Source organism: Vespa crabro, chromosome 18 (genome assembly GCF_910589235.1).
Source record: "Vespa crabro chromosome 18, iyVesCrab1.2, whole genome shotgun sequence".
In the NCBI taxonomy this organism is placed as follows: Eukaryota; Metazoa; Arthropoda; class Insecta; order Hymenoptera; family Vespidae; genus Vespa; species Vespa crabro.
Genome location: NC_060972.1, coordinates 210621 through 236048, shown reverse-complemented (window position 1 = coordinate 236048; position 25428 = coordinate 210621). Strand labels below are relative to the sequence as shown.

Genomic DNA, 25428 nt, shown 5'->3' with positions numbered 1-25428 from the left:
ATTCTAAATTCTTTTATATGAAGTCTTCTCAAAGGAAAAATACATCAAGTATAGTCGGAGATAAGTAAAGGATGACGGGTTTATTTATTAACGGTAATTAAAATGCCAGATAGATATTATCTATAAGGTAAGTAATCGGAAGGATTGAATGGTAAAACAAATTTTTCGATAAAATCAGAACCAAAATTTATTATAACACATTAGAATGATTCTCCTTCTCATCATTACAACTATTCTATAAAATAAATATGCATAACTTTTCGATATCTAAACTAATAAACATATGTTCTTTTGCAAGCAAAATAAATATATATGTGTTAATTTTCCGTATCTAAATTAATTGCTATTCACGAATAAGTTCTGATAACGTCTTGTTTGTGACTAAGATGCATTCGATATGTGATAAAAATCTCGTTATACAATCGATTAACGAATAGATGATTTTACGGGTATCTTTCTTTAATCTTACTGTATTTTATCATCAATTCGCAACTTAGATTACTTAACAAGTAATTAATTCGCAATTAATCTAAGTCAACGATTCTGTAGAAATACCTGATCTGTGATAGTCTCGTGATCCTTTCTCGGAGCTTATTCCCAAGGAAAGATTTGCGGTGTTATTTCGTACACACAGGGTACTCTTTGCTATTGCGGACAACTTTCGGTGCGGGTTCTCAAAGGGAAGTAAGATTGCTTAATGAATTGTTTAGTCGATTGACCATAACTAAAGCGATGCGGGTCCCAATATTATTGAGCCGACGAATCCAAAACGTTTATAAGTATCATGATCTTTCTTTCATTAACATCTAACGACAACGATAAGTTCTGTTTACATTAACCGATCGCTCGAACCCGTAATGAATCTTTTTAATCAATAGGATAAACACTCTTTTATTTTGGTATTTAACGCGATTCACTAGTTTGTCACTATCTCCACTTTAAGAATCTCTGTATCTAGGATGTTCGTCAACGGAAACAATTAAGGACTTTCAACTTAAAAACCATCAATACATTTCATAGTCTAGGACTGTCTATAAATAATCATCGCTTTGAACATTAGGAAGAGTTTTGTACAAATATTTCAAACAATAACAATGTTAAACGAAACAATTTTTTTTTACATTTCGAATCATAAAATGTTATATATGATCTGATATAATGCGAGTGGTTGCTATATAATGCGTTATTTCATTGAGTCGGTTGTTTTGTTTATTATCAAGCGGTTGGTATTATTCATTTTTGAATAAATAATACAACAAATTCAAATCGTCAGCTCGATTGAAATCATCCGTTCCGTTCTATTCAAGTAATGTCAAGATTATTATAAAATTCGCGGACTTTAAAAATGGAAAGTTGCCGTCTTTTCATCCAAATCTGTATAACATTTTTTAGATAAACTTCACTCATATAAGCTTCACATAAACTTCAAATATACTTGGAATTGGCGATAGATAGAAAAGGTCATGTGCAATTTGTCAAGAACAATATTGATAAATTGATAACCAGATGTAGTTTAAGATTGCTCAAATTGATGATCCAATATTATATATTTGTAGTAAATATATTTTGTAATATAGCATTTATTATTTATTATTATTGTAGAGAAAATCAAATACAAGTCTTGATTTGATAAAATTTATATATTTCGAACAATACTAATCGATACGTGAGTAACCATTTATATACCTCTAAGGAGTTTTCTGAAACAACAGAGAAAATATTATATTGTAACTAGAACATTAAAGAATACTGTCATAAATTCATTGGAAAAGATAGGCTGATTGGCCGAGAAGATTGACTGACTCTAATGAAATAAAAATTATTTACCGAAAATTTTCTTGCGTTAGGAAAGTGAAACTAAAAAATTGTTTAGGACTAATCATGATAATATTGTATTGTTGATAATATTGTAAATAACCTCAATAGAAGTAATAAAGCAAAAATTATTGTTAATTAAAGGAAAATTATACATTTTCATAAAACAAGGAAACATAAATAAATAGTTAATATTGTTGCTGCACAAGAATGTCTATAATTAATTTTTCATATATCGAAATAAACTAAGAAAAGATGTCGTTATTTCGTCTTTCTCCTTCATGTAAAATTTTTGTATAATGTAGAATTAACTGCAAACGTGAACATAAATATAATTACTTCAGATAGTGTTATTTCCAGATGGTGTCACTTTTTATATTATTATTTTCAATGTTATCATTACTGTCGCTATAATCATTTGTAATATTAACATGGTACTGCAATACGAACAATGTTTCGCATTACTTTTGAAAAATCGGTTTTATTCGTTTTTTATGAATTTTTGCTTCAATTTATAATTATATCGTTAAATATAAATTCCCTTGTTATCATAATAACATCTCATAATGTGAAATGTATTTATAATAAAATTATGTTTATGTTAGTAATAATAATAATATGCAAAGTAATATTATAAAATATATATTTAGAATACAAGGAAATTTTTAATAAACGATATAATTATAAATCAAAGTAAAAATACATAAGTAATGAATGTGATCAAGTTTATAATAAAAATAATGTAAAATTACACACTGTTTGTGTTGCAATATCATGCTAGTGGATTAACTGAAAAAATAAAAAATGATGACGAAGTTAATTTTTATCACATCTGCGAATGAAATTAAACGCTATGCAAATATATATATTACTTTATTACATTTAATTCTTATTAGTCCAGCTGAAGCGGTTCACGATTAATCACCATTGCAATTTCATTGTTTTCTAATATCGTGGAATGATTGCCATCAATAACATGTACTTCTACTTCGCCGCCAGTTATCTGAGAATAACAGTATTTTATAATAGATTAATGTTATATATATGATGTATAAAAATTTTTAACATTACTTTTTGTAGTCCATAATCATACGAGATATGTCGTACAGACGATAACATCGGTTTGAACAATGTGATTGGTGTTCTTATATATGGTATTGGTTCTGGATTATATTTCATGGATGCTTGCAATCTCACATAAAATGAAAGGAGAGCGTTTTTTAGAACTCGTGTCAAATATAATTGCTTGTGTTTGGGAGGCAATACATTAAAGAATGCATTTATCTTCTCATCCCACGTTTTGGATTTTTCCAATTCAAGTACAAGCTGGAAAGTAACATTTGGAAATTCGTTTGACAATTGCGAGAAATAGAAAACAAGAATGACAAACCTGTCCAATATTAACAGATGTAAGTGTCTCCGCGATGCTAACAAGAATGTTGTTTGGTAGTTCTTCTTCCGATGACGATTGAAACTGTTGATCTATAAGTTTTTTCAATAGTTCAGGAGCACCGTCTATCAAAATTAGTCGACCTTTAAATCCTTTGGCTTCTAATTGTCGTGTGAGTTCAATTGTTACAAGCGATCCGAATGAGTACCCCACTAAAGTAAAATCTTTTCGATCTTTAAGTTTCTCTAGTATATGCTGTAATATGTAAAGTTACATACCATTTTAATACAACAGATTGAATAATATTTAATTTAATCAAATATATCTTTAGTTAAAGAGTATACCGGTAGAAATGAACGGGCCATTTCTTCTACAGTTTCTAATTCATAATTTGTCCCAAGTTGGAAACAAGTGGCTGGCGACTTAATTTTCGATTCTAAAGTTTTGAAAATGATACCATAGCCTTCAATACCTGGGATGAAGAATATCTCGCTCCGACCTTCCTCTGGGTTAGTTTTAAGAGAGATAATTATTTCGGAGGAAAGTTCTTCGCCGAACAATTGCATCAATATCTTTGTACCAAATAATATTTTGTCGGTAATAATTTCAATACGATTACTATCACCTGCCCGCTTATTTTCTATTTCCATAAGTTTGGCAATGTTTAAGCTGCGAATATTTTCTGCGTTGAGATATATTTCATACTCGCGCTCTAAAGTTTGTTTTATTTCCACACCCATCATAGAATCCATTCCAAGTTCAGCCAAGGAAGTTTGTTGATTGACACTCTTCAAGTCTTTAATACCTATAATCAAAAATTCTTTATTTAAATAAGGTAATGTAAAAAAAAGCTGGCGGAAACAAAATAAAATTATTAAATTTAGCATTAACCATGCATAAACCGAAACATACACATAATTTTTAAGATAGCATTTACGACATTGTCCGCACAATCGTCATCTAATCGTTTTTCAGCGATTATCATACTAGCAACTATAGGTTTATCCTGCATCAAAAATCGATTGATTTCTTCTAAACATGATGTTATTCTTTGCTGTAAAGTACCGCCAATAACAAGTTCTTTATCATTATCCTGCATATCCGCGACAAGACCGACGTCTCCAATCGCTCCCCATTGAATAGCTAATCCAGGCAAACCTTCTTCTACTCTTTTTTCGCATATTCTTTCCATAATGGAATTAGCCATACCATAATTCGTTTGGCCAGAATTTCCTCTTCCGCACGAGACGGAAGAGAAAACTACGAAATGCCGAAGATCTTGACAAAGCCTTCTAGTAACTTCGTCCAAACGTTTCGTTGCCCAGGCCTTTCCCTTGAAACATTCTTCAAAAGTTTTCATCGTTTGGTTACGACAAATACGGTCCTTCAAAGAAACCGCAAGGTTAAAGATACCATCGACGGGACCTTCATCTATTGCTGATTTTACTATAAGCTCACAATCTTCTTGTGTAGCCGCATCGAGACCGACAAGAATCTTAATATTCACACCGTATGATTCCCATCTCATGATTCTCATTTGTTGATAACCATTCTTTATTCCGTTTCGCGAAGTAATGACAATATTTTTAGCATTTCGAAGAACCAACCAATCGATTAATTCTAAACCAAAGCCACCCAAGCCGCCAATAATTATATAACTTTTGTTCGGGAAACATCTATAATAAGGTTCAGCCAAGATCGGTGTATTCAGTTGTTCATTTTCTTCGCGTATCTTTATGAGTACCTATGAAATTCAAGATGGATATCCAGTTATAATTTAAGATAGTACAAATAAATGAATATTAAAACAACAATCACAACTTACTTTTCCAATATGTTTACCAGCGGCCATGAATCTAAAAGCTTTCTCTATTTGATCTTTGCCGAAGATTGTTCTTGCAATAGGTTTGATTGCATTTTCCTTAAGGAGTTTGTTTACTCTTGAAATTATTTCATTTCTGATTCCGTCCTTGGTAACTATAATTTGATCTAACATTACAGCGTGAAAACTGATCTCCCTCGAAAAGATATCGATGTCTAACTGATTATCTGCGGCTAAGTCAAACTTTCCAATTTCTAAAAATCTCCCTCCATGAGCTAAACAACGCAGAGATGCTAGAAGTTTATCTTCCGCTAAAGAATTTAGTACTATATCTACACCTCTACCGTCGGTTTCTTGCAAAATCATTTGTTCGAAGCTAGTATCTCGAGAATTTCCAATATGATTATCGTCGATACTGGGAAATGTTTCTTTAATGAATTTACGTTTTTCTGGTGTACCAACGGTAGCAAATACTTCACAGCCTTCGTGAAGAGCTAAGGTAATCGCAGCTTGGCCGACACCACCAGCACCAGAGTGGATAAGTATTTTATCACCCTTTTTCATTTCTCCGTTAATATAAAGCGCACCAATACATGTGGAATATACGCATGGTACTGTCGCTGCATCTTCCAAACTCCAATTTTCAGGTACGGTCCAAGAAAAAATGTCGTCCATTTGGCAAAGATTTGATAAGCATCTGAAAAAATGTTATTCATTTCATTTTCTTTCATTTTCTGTTATTTTCTATATGTGAATAAATCTCAATCTCATAATTTTTAATTAGCTCACTTGTTTCGATTAAGTCCCATAATACGTTGACCACCAATACTGATTCCACTATATTCAAATCCAAGTACGTTGTCAACATCTTTTCTGTCCTGTTGAAACACATCTAATCCTATTTTACCTGTTGCCAACATCACGTCTTTAAAGTTCAACGATGCATAATGGATGCGAACAAGATTCTCCTTTTGATAGTCTTTCGTAATTGGTCCTTCGAGCCAACGTAACGTACTTAAATCTCCGCGTGACTGTAAAAAAGTATTATTTCATGATATTCGTTGAAAATTTTATGAAATTTTCTTACATACCAACTGATTAACGAAAGCATGATACATAAGCTTTGGTTCATGAGATGGAAGTAGTTGATGCCTATATGATCCCCATATATTTCCTGGCCTTAAAACATTGATAAAAAGATCGGTTTCGAATTGTTCCGAATAAAGGGGCAATTCTAAAGAAAATTTCGGGGCTGTAAGATCCTGAACTAAAACAGCTCGAAAGATTTTTCCTCCAGGTTCTTTCTGTAAGCAATTAATGAATCCTAAGAGACCAGATTCAAAGTTTCCTTCCTCAACAAGTATCACTCTCGTGTTATCTTCTTGTGTTTCATTGGCAAGCACATTTTGTACTTCTTTCAACCAGTTAAATTCATTGCTCCTAACATTAATAAATAGAATATTTTTCGAAATTTTCTCGATTTTCCTTAACAATATCCACGATTCCTCGGAAGTACGTTTCTCCAAAACTATACCTAATCGAAATTCCTTTAGAATAGAATAGTCCAATGGTATATTTTCCTTTTCACGCGATAAAAGGAAAGCCCCATCTTTTGTAGATTTCAAAAGTTGTTTTAAATTCTCCTTTTTTTCGTTGGTTAATAAGCAACATCCAACTGCTAATATCGCTGTATCATTTGTTCTTAATTTTGTCGATTCTAAAATTTCAATATTTTTAAGAACGTCTTCTTCGCCAAATTTCTTTGGTGGTGCAAATAAATTAATGCTTGCTTGAATCGAAGGTAAATTGGCTAGAATTTCTCTGAACAATGGAGAAACAAGTTTCTCTGCTGATATATTGTCATTATCCTCAACGATTTCTATTGTTGTCACTTTCGTCATTGGTATATTCTCAAGAGTAATATGCATAGATAACGTTAATATTTCGCGTAATGACATTTCCCTTCTGTCACGATAAGCAATGAATTTATGTTCTTCGATAATTGGATCACTGACAGGTTTCTTCCGAGCAATCTCACTGGCCCTAATATTATGAATTTCTACACCCTCTGTTACAATCACATCAATATACTCAAGTAATTGTACAGGTACATCTGAAATAATATTGTTGAATGTAAAGGAATTCGCTATATAGATTCACTTTGTATTAAAAATAAATATTTACATTTTTTATTGGTTGTCAAACTTTTCAAATATCGTTGATGAGCTTTAGTATCTATTATCAATTTTCGAATTCCAATCGGTACGAATAAACCTCGGGTATCTAAAGTGAGTATTTTCATCTGCAATATGTTATCCAGGAATGCAACCCAATTTTTTTTCCACTCGACATGTCCTTTTTTTCCCGATATTGAGGCACTGTGTAAACTTCGAAAGAGGCCGCTATATTGGTAACCACGTAGCTTCAACTCTTTATAGATATCTTTTTCACCTAATTCTTCCTTCTCATTGCCAACATTTGCTTTGATTAGATCAAGGGGTATTTTCTCCTTCGATAAGTTAGTTGCAACACGAATCAATCCAGTAACAATAGCAAGACCTCCTTCAACCACTTCGAAATTACCGCTGCCTGTTTGTTAGTAGATCGACATATGTTAAATTCTAAATAAAACAATATATAGATACAAGTTGTGGAAAGTACCTTTTTGAATCATGACTATCATTTCAATTTTGCCTTCTTTCGGAATGGCGGTAGCTCGATTAAACTTTACATTTTCAATGACAACAGATACTTCCGTGTACAATCGTCCTATCATCATGCCGAAAGTTTCCCAAACTAAACATAAATATCCTGTCGCTGGAAACAAATTTCTACCATCGACCACGTGACCATTAATGTACTGATATTCTTCATAATCGATCGATATTTCAAATATTCGTTCGCCAGAATCAATTCTTTCTTGTCTTTTGTAATCTGCCACAAACCAGTCGTCTGAATGTTTCCATCTAATCACATAATAACATCGAATTTTTACATTACATTCAGAAGAAATAATTATTAGCCTTTTTCGTTTTCTATATCCACGTAATTCTTACCTAATGAGGGGGGATATCATTGGAGTACCTCGACTGACCGGATATTCTACGTGTGGATATAATTTAGCAAGATCAAGCTGTATACCGCTGTTATAAAGCTTCCCTAATGCTTGTAGAAAAATGATCACGTTATCTTTATCACTTAGATGATTTAATGCAATATTCCTAACGGTTGGTTGCAATGATTTTCTTAAAGTCGCTTGTAGTAGACTTTGCAATCCAATTTCAATTGTGACAACATTGTCGGGAATCAGAGCTAATGTTTCCTCAAACAGTACTGGTTTCAACATGTTATTGGTATGATACTCAGCTGATGAGAGTTTTGCGGCTGATGTCGACCACGCGTTTCGTGGCACCGATGTACTGAGCCATTTTTTACTTCGTGGTTTCGCTACTGGTATCACTTTTTTTAAATATACAAGAAGTTTCGATGCAACTGCTGCGATATAACGGCTATGATAAGGTATATTACTGCACGACACCTCTTTCACGTTAACTTCAGTTTCCTGCCAAGTACAAACACATTTAAAAAAATCGTTCTAATAGTAAGGAATATTTTTATTGGCTAGATCTTAATTAGCTTCAAACGAACCTGTAATTTTTTAACGAATGCCTTCACAGAATTGGTCGGTCCGCTAACAGTTGTACTTTCAGTTCCATTGTGACATGCGATGTCGATATCAGCAGGACAGCGATTCTTAATGTCTTCATAGGAAAGCCCTACCGTTGCCATAGAACCGTGAGGTATTTCTGTTTCTATCAAAGCCATTCCTCGCGAATATGCTGCTAATATCATTTCCTCTGCTGTAAAACATCCATCTGCGTAAGCACAACCAAGTTCACCAACAGAATATCCGATGACGTAGTCCGGTACTACACCTACGGAAGTTAAAAGGTCTACCAAACCGATCTGTAAAGAATTTTTCTTTTTATAGATCTTATCGTACGAATACGCTCCTCCCAAATATTTAAGTAGTTGTCGATATTACTTGAACCGCAGCAGTTCCGACGATCGAGTGTAAGATATTGTCGAACATGGTATTATCTTTTTCAGTTAAAATTTTATAAATATTCAAATTACACTGCTTTAATACAGCATCGCATTTCTCTATTGTTTTGGCAAATGTGGGGAATCTCATCAGGACTTGACCTGGTAAATTACAAATTCCACATTCCAATACATTTGATAATCGCAGTGATTATTATTTTGATGGTTACGAAAAAATATTAAAACAAAAATTTCCATACCCATTTCAGACCACTGCGATCCCATTCCAGAAAAAACAAACACTATTGGTTTTTTTATACCAGAATAGTTTTCAATTTCTCTCAGTTTTTTGTCAAACGATTTAAAACCAGTTATTGTGTATCCCCGATATAAATGACCTGATGTTTCTTTGAGATGGATATCATGAAGGAGACGAATAAATTCGACGTCTATGGGTCGATTATCAATCTATGTAATAAGATGTTGGAATTATTTCGTTCTATTCTTTTTTAACGTATTCAAGTATAATACCTTCAGGTCTTTAAAAGTACGTTCTACCTACATCATTTAATATGGTTACTATTGCTTCTTCGGTACGTCCAGAAACTGCTACGAGTCTTGGCAAATCGTCATCTGGCAATCCTTTATTGATCTTTGTTTTTGGATTTGATTTGAGTAAGATGTGAGCATTAGCACCACCAAAGCCGAAAGAATTAATGGCTATGTATTCCCCATCAAGCGGAGACGTTTCAGTAACAAGCATTATTCTCCCTTCTGTAAAAGCTTTCACATCTTTGCGTAGTTGATTAAGATTGATATTTGGGGGTATTAGGCCTGACTCCATCGATATTATCGCCTGGAAAATATCAATGAAACGAAAATGAACGAATAATTGTCTCATCTTATACTTCAAAATATGTTTACCTTGGCAATAGAGCACATTCCACTGGCTGGTTCAGTATGACCCAAATTTGATTTGATGGAACCGACTTTAAGAGGATTGGTTCTGTTTTTCGTGAAAATCTGATCTATAGCATTTATTTCTTCAGGATCACCGACTTTAGTTCCTGTACCATGAGCTTCGATGTAATTTATACAAGCTGTTGGTACACCGCATTCATCGTAGAATTCTTTGAAAAGAGCACTCTGAATTTGGCTAGAAGGAAATGTTATTCCCTGTTCCTTATAACCATCGCAATTTGTTTTCGCATGGATAACTGTTGCATAGATTCTTTTAGCATTTTTTCTTTTTTGCAGAAATGCAACAACTACGGCTTCGCTGCGCACGTAACCATCTGCATTTTCGTCGAAACACTTGCAACGACCATCCTCGGACAATACTCCTATTAGATACAAGATAAAATAATTGTTTAATACTCTCATGGTATTTCGAGGAAAAAGGACATATGATTCAATAAATTATCATATTTAATACCTAAACGTTTAAATTGCAAAGTTATGATTGGATGAAGGCAAAGATTTGATCCAGCGACTATCGCGTAATCGCATTGTCCGTTATGTATAGCCCTATATGCGTGTTCCATTGCAAAAAGACTTGAGCTGCATGCGGTATCGATGTTATATGTTGGTCCAGTGACACCCAACCAATGCGAAATTTTGTTGGCCATAAAAGCTTTACTACAGCTAATGATACCAAAGCCATTGATCTACAATTGAAAAGACGTATTACATGGCTTTTCCGACTATATAAGTAATTTTATATAAGTAATCCATCTATAAACTGATCGTTTGATCTATTCCCCTGCCTGGAGTTTGTCGTAGAACCAAGTTTTCTCGGCATCGGAGAAGCATGAACCCAAGAATACACCTGTCCTCGTTCCACGAAGATCTTTTGGATGAATTCCAGCATCTACAATAGCTTCATAAGTATGTTCGAACAATATTCTGCCCATAGGATCCATAGTATGTGCTCCTTTAAAATCGACGTCAAAAAATAATGCATCGAATTTTTCGATATTGTTAATTTTCCCCGTTCGTCGTGGAATTTCTGAATGCTCTTATAAAAGATATAGATAGAAAAATATTAACATTGGTTAATTCTTACCTTGTTAAATAAAATAGATTGTATACGTATAATCGATACCTGTATCTATTCCGTTATCTGTAATGCAATCTTTGCGATTAAAAATATTATCTTTCAATTCGTACAAATTGTTGGATTTTGGAAATCTACCAGCGATTCCGGAAATAACAACTTCTTCACCCGGTTCTGGATCAGCATATTTGAAAAATTTGTACGATTCCTTTGGCTCCTTAAACTCATTCATAACGTTATGATATTTTATAATCGTTTGTCTAAAATAGAAATATGAACACGAACTGAAACCGTCAGCGATGAATTCTTCTTTTTAATAATGTTATCCCCCTCTATGAAATTCGTTATATCACGTCAGCTATCATAAATTCTTGTATTTTTCCATTCTACTTATTCAAATGAAGATACATTTTTAACTGGCCCTAATGAATTTATTTATTCTTTTTATACTGATTAGGTGCGTCATGGTCAATGAAAGAGCACTGTTCAATAACAAAACAATAAAGTTTCGTCGTAATACCTAAAATAGTTATAATAAAATTTCTTAAATTTATAGCTCCCATTTATTAATAATTGCATGCATCTGGTGTTTACAATGAATGTTATTATTGTATTAATAACGACTTCCATTAAAATATAAAATTAAGCACATCTTATTAACGTATAGTTATATTTTATATACAAACATACATTTATGTAATATATATATACACATATATATACACGAACAGATATACAAAATATGTATATACCTACGCGTGTGCTTACATACATACGCACACAAAACTATATCTTTATCTCAATGTCTTTCCTTTTCATATCTAATTTTTAACAAAATAGTATAAACATATGCTATACTTTGTTTACCTTGAATTCCTTTAATAAATTTCGTTAATAAATTATAGCGAGCCTTATAAAACCGTATTTTGTAATATATACTTATAAGTATATAGAAAATAAAATAGGTAAAGACAAATCAGTATTATATATCGACTTCTCATTAATTCCAAAATTTTACTTTCTTCGTAAATTTTCTTGTTACGTAAAATTTAACATGGCTTATAATGATAAGGAGAACAAAAGTAAAAATAATAAATGAACCCAAATGGTGGATTACTTCGATGCCCAAATAATAATTAATTAATGATGAAAGTATAATTTAAATAAATATTTTATATGTAGCATTGAGATATATGCATAATGAAAAAAAAGTAGTATGAGTTGACAAAGAAACGAGCTACGCATAATTTAAGATTATTCACTTCCTTCTGTTCAAAGCATGTGTAAATCAAGCGACAGGTATGGACAAAATGTGAATTACTAATCAAGCGGGGAACACTGCCCTCGCCATGCTATCTTATCAATGTATAAGCTTGTTTTGTTATTTCCTTTTCACGGATATGTAACAATTAGTTTCGTGTGAGTTAGAGTAAGTTGTATAAGTTAGAGCAAGAAGTGTTAGTAGACTGTAAGCTCACACTTTTCGGTCTCTCATATGTATATCTTTCGTTAATGGTAGTGTGAGTCTTGCAAAGGTCAGTGCTAGATATGATGTCGGTACTCATTTGGTTTACGATAAATGCGTAGAAAATAATAAATATAATTGATACATATAAGAATTTGTCCAATATTTTCTTAAAAACAATTAGTGAATACTTATATATTATATTAATTATAATAAATGCATAACAATCATAAGGTAATAATACAAAGAAAAATTATAGCAGACAAAAACAATATAAACGTTTCGTACATTTCTTCGAATGTTGTTTTTATTAGATGAGCAGTCATGTGTAAAAATTATCAAGGACACGATTTGTTGAAAATCCGTCCTTCAAACAGCACATAAAATGATACATTTTCCTTCTTTTGTTATCATAAATTACTGTCATCATATGTATCACGATATATAAATTATAAGTATAATTTTCTGTTTCTTCTTCTTTTTACTATTTTTGTAACTATATTACTACATTACATATTATAATCATGGTAATAATAGTAGCAATAATAATAATATGAAAAGAACTATTACAAAGGAAACGATATCAAAATAGCGCTGGGAGGAAAATTTCGTAGATGGTGCAGAAACAAACTCATATTTTGATCTATATTTAGAATTATATGTAATATATTTATTTATTCACTAATTATTCATTTAAAAAAAATAATCGACAAATGTATATATTTTATAAGCATTTGTCATCGAAAAAATTATACTGCTGCTGTGTCCTATCTAGCACAGATCACCGCGAAATTCACGCCTCTCATCAGTGGAGGAAATAAATATAAAAGATTGGATAGTAACACCTTACTAAATTATCAAATAAAGAATAGACTAAATTATCAAATCTAGAAATAGAACCGAACCTAGAATTCCTGAATTATCAACATACCATACGTTGCTTATAGAATTTCTTTTTTTAGACTATAAAATCTAAAAGAAACTACAAATTTTTTCACAATTTAGCAATATTTTAAAAACTCAGATCAATTGACATAAACGATTGAACATGTATTTCTTTATTTTTGCCAAAAAATCATCTGGCTAAAGCTCATTAAATTGATTGAGTGAGTTATTGTAGCTTCTCCATGTTTCTCCGGGCAAGCAATGCTTTTCTTTGCTTTAGAAATGTTCAAAAAATCTGAGCATCAGCTATTTACTCACAAAAACAAGCAGGCAATCACTACTTCAAGAGGAGCATCAAAGTACTACATTATTTCTTCGTGAAAAATGTTGAATACAGGATTTACATTATCTGTGAGAACAGATATAATTCTCCGATTGGATCGACCAACATGGATGAACAAGATCTTATCTTAAAGAAGTAAGTTTAACAAACGACGTTGTTTTGGCGAAGTTTTTAAAAACCTATTTATTTGTGCACAATCTATTCTCGAGAGAATACTATTTTTTAACATGATTTTTGATTAAGGGAAAGAGAGACAGAGTGAGACAAAGTGGGCGACAGAGAGAAAGGGAAAGAGTGCTGCGAGCGATGGCGATTAAAATATATCTATGTAACGAGAAGCGAGGTGTGTGCAAAAAAGGCCATATGAAAACAAAAGATTTGTAATCCGCCTGTAGATTATCCTCCAAAGGTAGCAGCTGTTTTGTGACGAATTCAGATTTAGGGCAAAATATGAGCTCGTCGTCGAATGTAGTTAATAACTTGGGAATTAGTATACCGAAATATATGCTTTATTATGTTGCCATTAATCAATAAATGATAATTGATGAAGAGGATTTTTGTGAAATGTTAATTCATCTAATCTGCCGATCTGAACGACAGCTCTCACTGGAAACATCTTTCAGGATAGAGTTCATTCATTCACTCGAATTCTTTTACCATGCTTATTCTTTGTTTATGTCATGCTTAAAGTTCACTTTTTATTTACACTTTACATATCATTTATCGACTTACTTAATTCTTTCACATATCTTAAGATAGTAATAATAAAATGTAGTGCATTAATACATAACATGTCCAAACTCGCAAAATTTTTTGTAACGAATGTATTTATTCAAGTATCTTCATTCTAACAATGCTATTTGTGTAAAATAATAGCGGATGTACATATGTATGGAATGTAAGTATATATTACAATATGTCCTGTATGTATGGGTGTTTGCATGTACATAAATGTGCATGTATATAAATATTTAATTAATTTTTTTTTATTTTAATATATTTTACTATTTCATTTTTTTATACCTATTCTTATTTCTTCTAGGATAATAAGCCGGTTTTTCTTCTAATTGGTCATATTGTTATAAAATAACAATCGCTTTTTTTTGTTCTTTATATGGATTTTGCACATTTCGCTTATTTCATTTGTGAATACAAAATTTTTGATATTTAAGGCTGTTCATTACCTTTGGTTTTTTAATGGATTAGGTCATCAATGAGAATAGGCGTAATTCTTGGCCGATTTCAACGAACAAAGTCTGAGTTTAAGGACGAAGGTTTAATTTCCGTCACCTTTCAGGCAGGTTTTTGAAAAAGCTTTATTAAAAAAAAAAAAAATATTAAAAATGATATTTATTCAAGAATAATTTATGCAAAAATAAAATGTTTTTTCCAAACTCCGCCAAAAGGGCGCTGTAGACTAAACCTTCTTCTTTTAAATGAGATCTTGTTCTTTAAAATTGATCGAAAATTATTTCTGTTAATTACGATATAGGACAGTGTTCCCCACTTGATTCGTTATACATATATCGTCCATACCTATCGTTAAAGTCACAAGTAATTTGAACAGATGGTAGTAAACAGTCATAAGTTTTATATATATATATATATATATATATATATATATATATATATATATATAACATACATTTACCATTTCTATATTCAATTCACTCACACATTTATTACTCTATCTTTTTCACAAACCATTCACTACTATTTCTGTATCATATTCAATTATTTCACTATTCTTATTCAATCATACGTTATCTTGCTATTTATTTTACTCACTCATACACTTATTCAATAGTTCTCTGTTTCAATGAAACACTCTTCATTTCTCCATTTTATTCTTTCTAGTCATTTACTCACTCACTTATTTCTCTTTCTTAGCGAAGCACCCACAATTTCTTCACTTTTTTCATTCACATACTCATTCCTTACTTTTTCATTTTACTAACACACACATTCATTCATTCCTATTTCTCTACTTTTACAATTACAGAAATAAAGAAAGAAAGAGAGAGAGAGAGATAGAGAGATAGAGAGATAGAGAGATAGAGATAGAGAGAGAGAGAGTGAGAGAGAGAGAGAGAGAGTAAGATTTAAGAGAAGGGACGTACTATAGGTACATCTAGTCTACGTCGGATCATACGAAGTATAATGTCTTTGAAATTCATGGAAATAACGTTATTGAAATAAGATCATTCAAGTTTAGAACATTAGAACATTTAATATTTTCAGTTCACGTATGTATGTATTTATATTTAACCTATCATCGTCCTATTGCGTACAAATTAATTTTTATTTTCTTTGTTTCAAATTAATACTTATTATTATTACTACTTTTACTCCTAGTGTTACTAGTCTTATTATTAGTATTACTAGTATTATTACTAGTATTATTATTAGTACTAGTACTGAAATAATTTTTCACATTTTTTATTATTATTATGATAGTAATAGTTGAAAAATAGACTTGCGAGAATATGTATACATTTTTTAATCTTACTAAGTCAAAAATTTATATAAAATAGATGAATTTAGATAATAATTTAGATAATTATTATTAATTGTAGTTTAGAAATTTTTTGAATGAGACTATATGTGTAATAAAATCATTTATATATATATATACATATATATATGTAAAGAAAATATACTTTTTTCAGGTAGATTTGCCGCGCGTCTCATGGCCTGCCCTTCCATTGTCCTTTGTTATTTACAAATTCTTTTTGTTATCTACAAATCGAGCCGTTAAGATTTGGAAGAGAAACGGGCAGTAGGAAATAGAACGTAGAAGAGAAAGTTAGCACGAGAGTTTATAAGGAAATTTAAACTAGATAATATATATTAAATAAAATTTAAATAGCGTGAATAATAAGCGTAAATTGTCGTTTCTTTGTTCACAGAGAAATATATTTTCGTTTATCACCTCATACAATCAATACGAGATATTATAAAACGACAATTTTTGGTTTATAATGGTTTATATACGCTATATCCTACAGATATAAAGAAGGTTCACTAATGGAGTACGCTATGAGGAAAGAAAAACTACTACTGGATGTGGACAACAATATCAGTACAAAGACCCTGATAATGCTTATAGCAGCAGATTCATAAGAGGTATTCCAAAATTCATAAGAGATAAAATAGACATAGAAAATTGTCAAAAATCAACAGAATTAGTACAACAAATAAAAAAATGTGAAAATCTAGTAAATAAGAACAGTTTTACAAAAAAGAAATTTGAAGAAAAGAAACCGTGTAAGAATTATGAAAAACTAAACAAAGGCATTAGATATGATTCAGAGGACTCCTGTTGGTTCAAAAGGAAAATAGAAAGGAAACCAGAATAAATGGAAGTAATTCAATTATAGAAGTGGACCTATGCAAGGAACAAAAAAAACGAATAACCACACCATTGATCAAAGTAAAGATAGTATTAGAAGAGAAGTTAGAGGTAAACGAAACATATGACCGAGCTTCCCAAGTCTCTCTAATAAATTCGAGACTAGTCAAAATAAAAAAAAAAGAGACAAAAGATAAAAATAAAATATTTTTAAAAACGGTCAATGGTGTGACACAAACAAAAGGTTTAGTAACCATTAAAATAAAAATTTTCGATAAAGAAGAATACGTTGACGTATTTATCGTAGAAAGAAATGACTTTGAAGATTTTATTATTGGGTTGGATATGATAAAGAAATTCAAACTAACCCAAGATGAAAATCTACAAATATCTCGAAAAAGAGAAACACAGACAAAAGAAAATAAAAGTACATTGGATACAAAAAAAAAAATAAAAGAAGTTAAAATAAATTTTAACGAACATGTGAATGAGGACGAATTCAGATCAGATCTGAATCACTTGGACAATACAAAAAAAAACAAAGATAAAAAAACTTATAGAAAAATATAATTTTATATTTGCAAAAAACAAATATGATGTAGGCACCGTTTCGGACTACGAAGCGCGAATAGACTTACTGGTGGATAAATACTGCAGTAAGAGACCATATAGGTGCACTATAGAAGATAAAAAAGAGATAGAAAACCAAGTAGCAAAACTATTAGAAAATAAACTAATCGAAGAATCTTATAGTCCGTTTGCAGCACTAGTAACTCTAGCATTCAAGCAAGATGAGAACAAACGATCACGATTGTGTATAGACTTCCGCGAATTAAACAAGATAGTTACACCACAAGCTTAACCATTTCCATTAATAGAAGATTTAATATTAAAAGCAAGAAACTGTAAATACTTCACCACATTAGATATAAATTCCGCTTTCTGGTTAATTCCATTACGTATTGAAGATAGACAAAAAACTGGATTCGTTACACAAGAGGGACACTTCCAATGGACATGTCTACCGTTCGGACTAAAAACATCACCAGCCATTTTCCAGAGAATATTATCGAATATTCTAAGAAAGCACAAACTGAAAGATTTTTCAGAGAATTACATAGACGACATATTAATTTTTTCAATATCATTTGAAGAACACACAGAACACATAGAAAGAGTAATGAAGGCAATAGTAAACGAAGGTTTCAGACTAAAATTTAAAAAATGTACATTTGCAACAGAATCAGTGAAATATCTCGGACACATAATAGAGCACAATACAGTAAGACTAATAAAGGATAATCTAATTTCAATACGAAATTTTCCTACTCCAAAAACTCAAAAGAATATTAGACAGTTTCTCGGAAAAATAAATTTTTACCATGAATACATACCGAAAAGCTCAATACTGCTAGATCCATTACATAAACTGTTAAGAAAAAATGAAAAGTTTATATGGTCTGAAGAGTGTGAAAAATCTTTCACAAATATAAAAAAATTATTATGTTCTCAACCAGTGTTACAAATATTTGATAGAAATTTACCGGTAAGAATTTACACGGATGCATCACTGGAAGGCATTGGTGCAATATTTAAACAAATACAGAGTGATGGTAAAGAAAAGCCAGTAGCATATTTCTCGAAAAAACGAAAAGATTCATAAAAGAGAAAAAAGCAATTTACTTAGGAAGCCTGGCAATCAAGGAAGTGGTAAAGTATTGGCAACATTGGCTGATCGAAAGAAAGTTCACAATATTCACAGACCATAAACCATTAGAAGGTATGAACATAAAAGCTAGAACTATTTACAAGAACTTGGAGAATTAACGTACTATTTGTCACAATATGACTTTCAAATAAAATATATTCTGGGAAAAGATAACGCCGAAGCAGATAGTCTTAGCAGAAATTCAGTACTGGAACCATCCGAAAATACGAAAGACATACTAAAAATAGTTAATCTAATAGAAATAAAAGAGATAAAAACAGATCAAAAAGAAAATAGTACACTGTAGAGAACCAAAACAAAACTAATAGAAAAAGAGAGAGTATTCTATAAAAAAATTAGAAACAAAGAAAAAATAATCTTATCTAAGGAACTAAGCTTAAAATTAATTGAAGAAATACATTCTGAATGGTGTCATATAGGGATTAAACAAATGACAAACAGGATATCTCCTTATTATACAGCTAAAGGAATAACGGCAAATATAAAAAAAGTTTGCCAAAACTGTGAAATATGTATTAAGAACAAATCCAGGGGGCAAGGAAAATATGGACGGATGTCACAACTAGGACCGGCAACAAAACCGTTCGAAATCATGTCAATAGATACCATTGGAGGCTTCGGAGGACAAAGATCAACAAAAAGATACCTTCATCTACTGGTGGATCATTTTACAAGATACGCGTTCATGAGAACATCAAAAACCCAGAGTGCAACGGATTTCATCAAGTTGATAAGTGGAATACTAGAAACCGACAAAATAGGAGTGATCTTCGCAGATCAATACCCGGGAATAAACTCAAAAGAATTTAGGGAATTTCTTATAAAAAAGGTTTTTACGGCTGTCAATGCGCCCTTCTCCAACAGTCTGAACGAGAGACTGAATCAGACATTAGTCACACACACTCACAATACGTATACAGGACTCATAAAAATTAAAATATGGTTGAATATTAAAAACTTTTAAATGGATTGTTAAATATGTATAAAGAAAAAATTTTAAATGAAAAACTAATCTCTCATGCATTAATATCGAAAATATTAAAAAATTTAAACAAACAAACATATATGTATATGTATTATAAAAATGGTACGAGGTACTTAGCGAGAATTTATTAAAAATAAGGAAAAAAAGGAAAGATTTCCTTTTTAGAAAATTCGTTTAAAAAAGAAAAAAGAAAGCAGAAAAAAATTAATAAGTACGAGCTAAAAAGTAAAGCAGCAAGCGAGACTTAGTATTTGTGTAGTAGTATATAATGCATATATATATAACATTGTTACGTCGTAAGGACGCAACTACGAGAGTATTTCCAAATACGCGTATTGCACAGGATTAGAGATGATAGTCGATTTGCATGGAGAATTTCTCCCGTCTTTTACTTGTCCGCATAGCTATAGACCCAATAGTCGTGATGAAAAAGGGCAGCGGTACTAGGCTAGGATATCTTTGAAGGCTGTCAGCAAAATACTGCTCTTCGCATTCTTACAGATTAATGGGAGAATGCGCGTTCTTCTAAAGGATCCTGTAAAACTCGCGAGGTAAATGCATGATAATAAATATTGCGGCAATTGAAGCTATCATAGTATATTTGTTGAAATAGTATACAATCGTTGATACTCTTGTAGATTGATGTGTAGTTAGTTGTGTTGTTGCGTTTTAGGTTGTGGTAGATAACTCCGATTAGAACATAGCCAGTGATATTGGTAAGACTCGGCTGTCTTATTGATAAGTGAGAATGCTTTGATGCGACTGTCTCCAGATTTCTCTCGAATTATCGATGAAGGCATTAAAGAATTAGGAAAGAATTAGAGGAGTTTAAGTAAAATATCCACAGAAAGGTAAAGCAATATCCTTATTTATTATGGGCATGTTAAGATAATTCGTTGGAATGTTTAAACAATTCCATGTGTGCCTCTTTGTTCAAGTGATAGTATAGACCAGAGGATGTCAATGGATATTTCAAGTCTAGTCCCAGATAACCCTTGGTTCGTCGCGCCTAGGCATCCACTTTCATTATTTATTTATTGCCCGCCTCGACATATTATTGAAAACTCAGTACTTGACTAAAAGTGCCTAAGCTTGGACAAAGGTGGAAATGTGACTTTTATCTATGCGTTTTCTTAGCGAGTATCCTACGAGTTTTCAAGGACAGATATTTCTAATAGTGATACAAGGCCTTTAGGAGAAAGTACTTTGAACAATTGAGGGACACGTCAACAAACATATATAACATATATGTTTAATATATATATTCTTTGTAAGTGAACTACACAGTTTTAATGACACTCCGTGTTGCATTTCGCATATGATTGATGCCCGTTTTGTATTCCTCTTCGATAAGGAACAATTATGGACAATAGTCGGAGAGAGAGAGAGAGAGAGAAAGAAAGAGATAAAGAGGTAAATTGGTCGACACGACCGAGTTAATTAATACATTTAATTGACGTTTGTCTTCGACGTCACAACGCCACTCTTTTAATGAAGATTGTCGTTCGATGACAATTCTGGCATCATTGTTATAAATTACATAAATACTATTTTATATAATACAAAACATATGTATTTACCATGTATATATATATATATATAGGTATATATTTACCATGTATATATATATATATATATATATATATATATATATACCATATATATATATATATATATATATATATATATATACCATATATATATATATATATATATATATATATATATATAGGTATATATATACCATATATATATATATAAGTAAATTTACGTAACTAATCATATCAATAAGAAAAGTTCACTAGAATTCGAGAAAGTTTGTATCGATTTACTGGAAGACAAATAAATGATTTTAAAATTTATATTATTTGTAAAGTCGATTAACAAGTACACACAATATGTTTACATAAATATATACGTATCGCACAACACCTCTGCGTACGTACGTAAGTACTTATGTACGTTGATCGAAATTGAAGAACGTAGAAAATTGAAATATTCGATAACACTGCTTATGCCGTAACGAAATACGTCGGCCATGTTGAAGAAAAAGATAGGTAAACAAATATGGAAAGGAAAGGAGTGGAGTGGTGGCGATGATGGTGAACAATACGGGTCATATATGCGGGTCAACCGGAAACTGCATTGTAATTTCTGCTGATGTGTCATATCGTTCATTATGCCGAAGGTATTAGAATAGTGGTTTACAATGAAAGTGAATTAAACATAGCGGATTAACGAATTCAAAGAAAAAAAAAATCAAATTGGAACAAAATGACAACAGAACGAATCCACGTCTGACATCGCCTGTGGGTACATTTTTTTTATCAATTTTCCTTCTTTTTTTCTTCAGTCACCGATCGATAATTAATATTTTTTTTTTATATATATTTTCATATCGTAAAAGAAAAGTCAGTAAGTGCTTACTCGCTCACGTATATTTTTTTTTCTTCTCGTATATCTCTGATCGATAAAATAATTTTATTTTTCTCTCTTTCTCATGAGGTTTATTTCTACATTTATTTTAAATACCTCATTATGCTAATTCTGCTTAATATGTTTACCTTTGAAACGAATCGTTGATTCCGCTGATGCAATTAGAGAGCAAGATGGAAGTAGAAGAAAAGAAAAAAGAAAAAAGAAAAAACATGAAAGAAAGAAAAATAGAGAGAGAGGGAAAGAGGGAGTGAGGAAGAGAGAGAGAAAGAGTGGGAGAAGGAGAATGAGAATTTATATATGAATATGCAGACACATTTACATAATATATATGTAGATACACTTATGATATATACATGTTTATATATATATTTATATTAAAAGATATTAAAAGATATTAAAAGATATTTATTGTAAATTGAATCAAACATAAATTTTATGTTAATTTGTGATAAGAATTAGCTTTAACTATTTTTTTTTCATAAAATGGACTTGTTCTATTTTCAAAATCAACGGCTAATATATTCATTTTCCCATAAAGGCGTCCTGCCATCGTTCAAGATCGAATTAATATTCTACGATGGAATGTTGTAATGGTGACCTACCTCTCGAAGAGATATATTCTGGTATACGACATTCTCTCTCAATTCGTATAGTTGGTAAGGTCGAGCACGCTCAATTTGGTAATCTAATTCATAAAAATGCTTACTTATTTGGCGAAGTCTAGAAACAAGCTGAGATTGTTTTAAAATCTTTAGAATCCATTAGAATCAATTGGTTGAACTAGATGACCCCAACGAGAATCGATATTGGCTAAAAGTATGTACATACATATTCAAGATCTCATCTATAAATAATCTCTTTATTAATATTTAACTATTATTTAATATTTTTCGAGTATGATAATTGTGATAATAAAATTATGATAAAAAGGAAAAAAGAAAAAAATTTTATTTTTATATGCCAACAGATTAAGAGGAGCATTTCGGAATGATTGGAGTAAAGTTTTCAAGGACGCTAAACAATGGGTACAAGAGGTGATAGCTAATGATAACAATAGATTAATAAATAGATATCATATATTAATTATAATAAAATTAATTACATATGTATGTATCTTTTTTTATTATTTTTGTGTCTGTTAATTCAGGTCAGTAAATTGCGAGGAAACGTGATAAAAATTTGGTGAATAAGTATTGACACTGGAAAGATTAGGAACGATATATAATCGACATCTCGCCATTATTGGGAACATTTGTGTTCCAATTTGCGCGCTGAGGCTCCCTCAAGATTAGTAGCAGTCATTAATTTTCAATCCTTTGCTGCAAAGAAGTTAGAAAGGAAGTCACATAACGTTGAAAAAGTTGGATTTGCCAATAAACTCATAAACAGAATCGACACTAATATGCTGGCATTGATAACGAAATGAAAGTTGTTATTGATCTTGCTAAAATATCGACAGCCTGTACGAGCGAAAAATTGGATAGTTCTTTATCGCGGATACGAATTAATTAATTATTTTTAACTAAAATTTTAAGAATCAATAAAGTTTTGTTTATAATCGTTTTTCAATGTCGTAGGAGTTAATACGGCTAATATAACTTGACCGAAAAAGCACAAGGCAGTGGATATTATCACGTTAATTGGAATGATAAACAAAATTTTTCTTTTTCTTATCAGGAATGGTCACAAGTAGCAAGAATATTAGACGGTTTACTTCAAGATGGTGCTTGTGGATATTTCGACGAATTTAATAGTCTCGAAGAAAAAACATTAAGTGCTGTAGCGATAATGATCAGACCTCTTCAAGAAGCTATAAGAGACGGATTCAGTCAAGTTGTACTTGACGATCGAACAGTCAATCTCGATACAAACTTTGCGTATTTATCACAATGAATCCAGATGGTAATGAATATGATGGACGTTATAGATTTCCAGATAGCTCAACTGTTCAGACCAATTAGCATAGTTCATCCTGATAAATTTGATATCATCAAAAAGTTTTTAGAATGCGCTGGCTTTTTGGAATCCTCTATGCTTGTCAATGGTATAGGTTTTGTCGAAACCTATGAAATATCTCAAAAATTATATTCGAAACAGTTTTACGATAGAGACCTTAGAGCATTGCGATCGATAATCGATGCTATTTCACCGGCTAATCATCTCAACAAATCATATAGGTATTAAAATTAAAAAATTAATTATTATATATTAAATATTTCTAAATGTATAAAAATATTTTTTTTTAATTAATCAGCCTATTGATCGCGATAAAAGATTCAACATTATTTAAATAAACTGAGAACGACGCCAAAAAATGTCTCTATTTGTAGGTTGAAGTCTTCCTAATACAAATGATTTGTTAACCAAGGTGTTCAACGAGATAATAGTCTTATTAGAACTTAGCAAGTTTGGAAATTACACCAAAAATATCGTAGATCAGGGTTTACAATTAAGCGGTCAATTAAAAAGTAGAACAGGCGTTGTGATTGTTGTCCTACTTCAAAGACCCACAGCAAAAAGATGACCATTAGATAACTATTAACTGAGGCTTTGTTGAAAATTGGAGGACTAGTAGATCAGTATCTTATCTATCCTGGTGCATTGTCAAAATCAAGACTTTTGGGACGCATTAGGAAATAAAGTTTCATCCTAAAGGAAATAAATTTTCATCCTAATTAGTAATACAAAGACAAAAATAATATAATTATGAATTATTATTAATTTTTTTTATTTTCCAAGAGAATGGAAAGAAAGATTATTATCGAGCACTGTAATAGCAGCCGGTGAAATTTAAATTTGGATCATTTTTAATGGCGACATTGAACCAAAATGGTCAGAAGCATTCAACTCTGATTTCAATGATAATAGATTGTCAACATCTCTTAATGGCGTTGGTGTCATACTCGGAAATGGTACAAAGTCGAGTAATCCAAAATATATATCTTTTATTATCAACACCATTAATATATTAATTGATTATAAAAATATATATATATACAGATTCATATTCGAGACGCAAAATTTAGCAAATGCAAGTCCAGTTATGATTTCGCAATTACGACTCGTCCATCTTGGAACGATTAACCTGGATTCACTTCCGCTT

The 25428-nt window shown here is 31.3% G+C and overlaps 1 protein-coding gene and 1 long non-coding RNA gene across 2 annotated transcripts; one reads left to right on the top strand and one right to left on the bottom strand.

The window, feature by feature from the left end:
• Nucleotides 1–1621: 1621 nt before the first annotated feature.
• On the bottom strand, nucleotides 1622–11394 carry LOC124430423 (fatty acid synthase-like). The gene is made up of 20 exons (XM_046976980.1): nucleotides 11176–11394; nucleotides 10838–11088; nucleotides 10507–10738; nucleotides 9996–10414; nucleotides 9634–9927; nucleotides 9332–9539; nucleotides 9073–9233; nucleotides 8676–8993; nucleotides 8084–8589; nucleotides 7689–7993; nucleotides 7212–7616; nucleotides 6119–7140; nucleotides 5817–6058; nucleotides 5031–5724; nucleotides 4118–4949; nucleotides 3550–4010; nucleotides 3206–3460; nucleotides 2887–3141; nucleotides 2696–2818; nucleotides 1622–1700 (listed from the first exon to the last, which is right to left on the bottom strand). The coding sequence occupies exons 1-19, from the start codon at nucleotides 11357–11359 to the stop codon at nucleotides 2708–2710; spliced, it is 7155 nt and encodes a 2384-aa protein (XP_046832936.1). The 5' UTR covers nucleotides 11360–11394; the 3' UTR covers nucleotides 1622–1700; nucleotides 2696–2707.
• Nucleotides 11395–22116: 10722 nt separating this feature from the next.
• Nucleotides 22117–23141, top strand: LOC124430432. The gene is made up of 3 exons (XR_006943767.1): nucleotides 22117–22195; nucleotides 22864–22981; nucleotides 23081–23141. It is a non-coding gene; the product is annotated as an uncharacterized LOC124430432 (long non-coding RNA).
• The last annotated feature ends 2287 nt before the right edge of the window (nucleotides 23142–25428 follow it).

What these genes read in the sequence shown, in the direction of transcription:
- LOC124430423 (XM_046976980.1), bottom strand. Translation starts at nt 11,359, where the DNA reads ATGAATGAGTTTAAGGAGCCAAAGGAATCGTACAAATTTTTCAAATAT. An exon ending in TGCTATCTTAAAAATTATGT is followed by an intron (nt 4,011 to 4,117) that starts GTATGTTTCGGT and finishes TTTTGATTATAG; the next exon opens with GTATTAAAGACTTGAAGAGT. An exon ending in CATCTGTTAATATTGGACAG is followed by an intron (nt 3,142 to 3,205) that starts GTTTGTCATTCT and finishes GTTACTTTCCAG; the next exon opens with CTTGTACTTGAATTGGAAAA.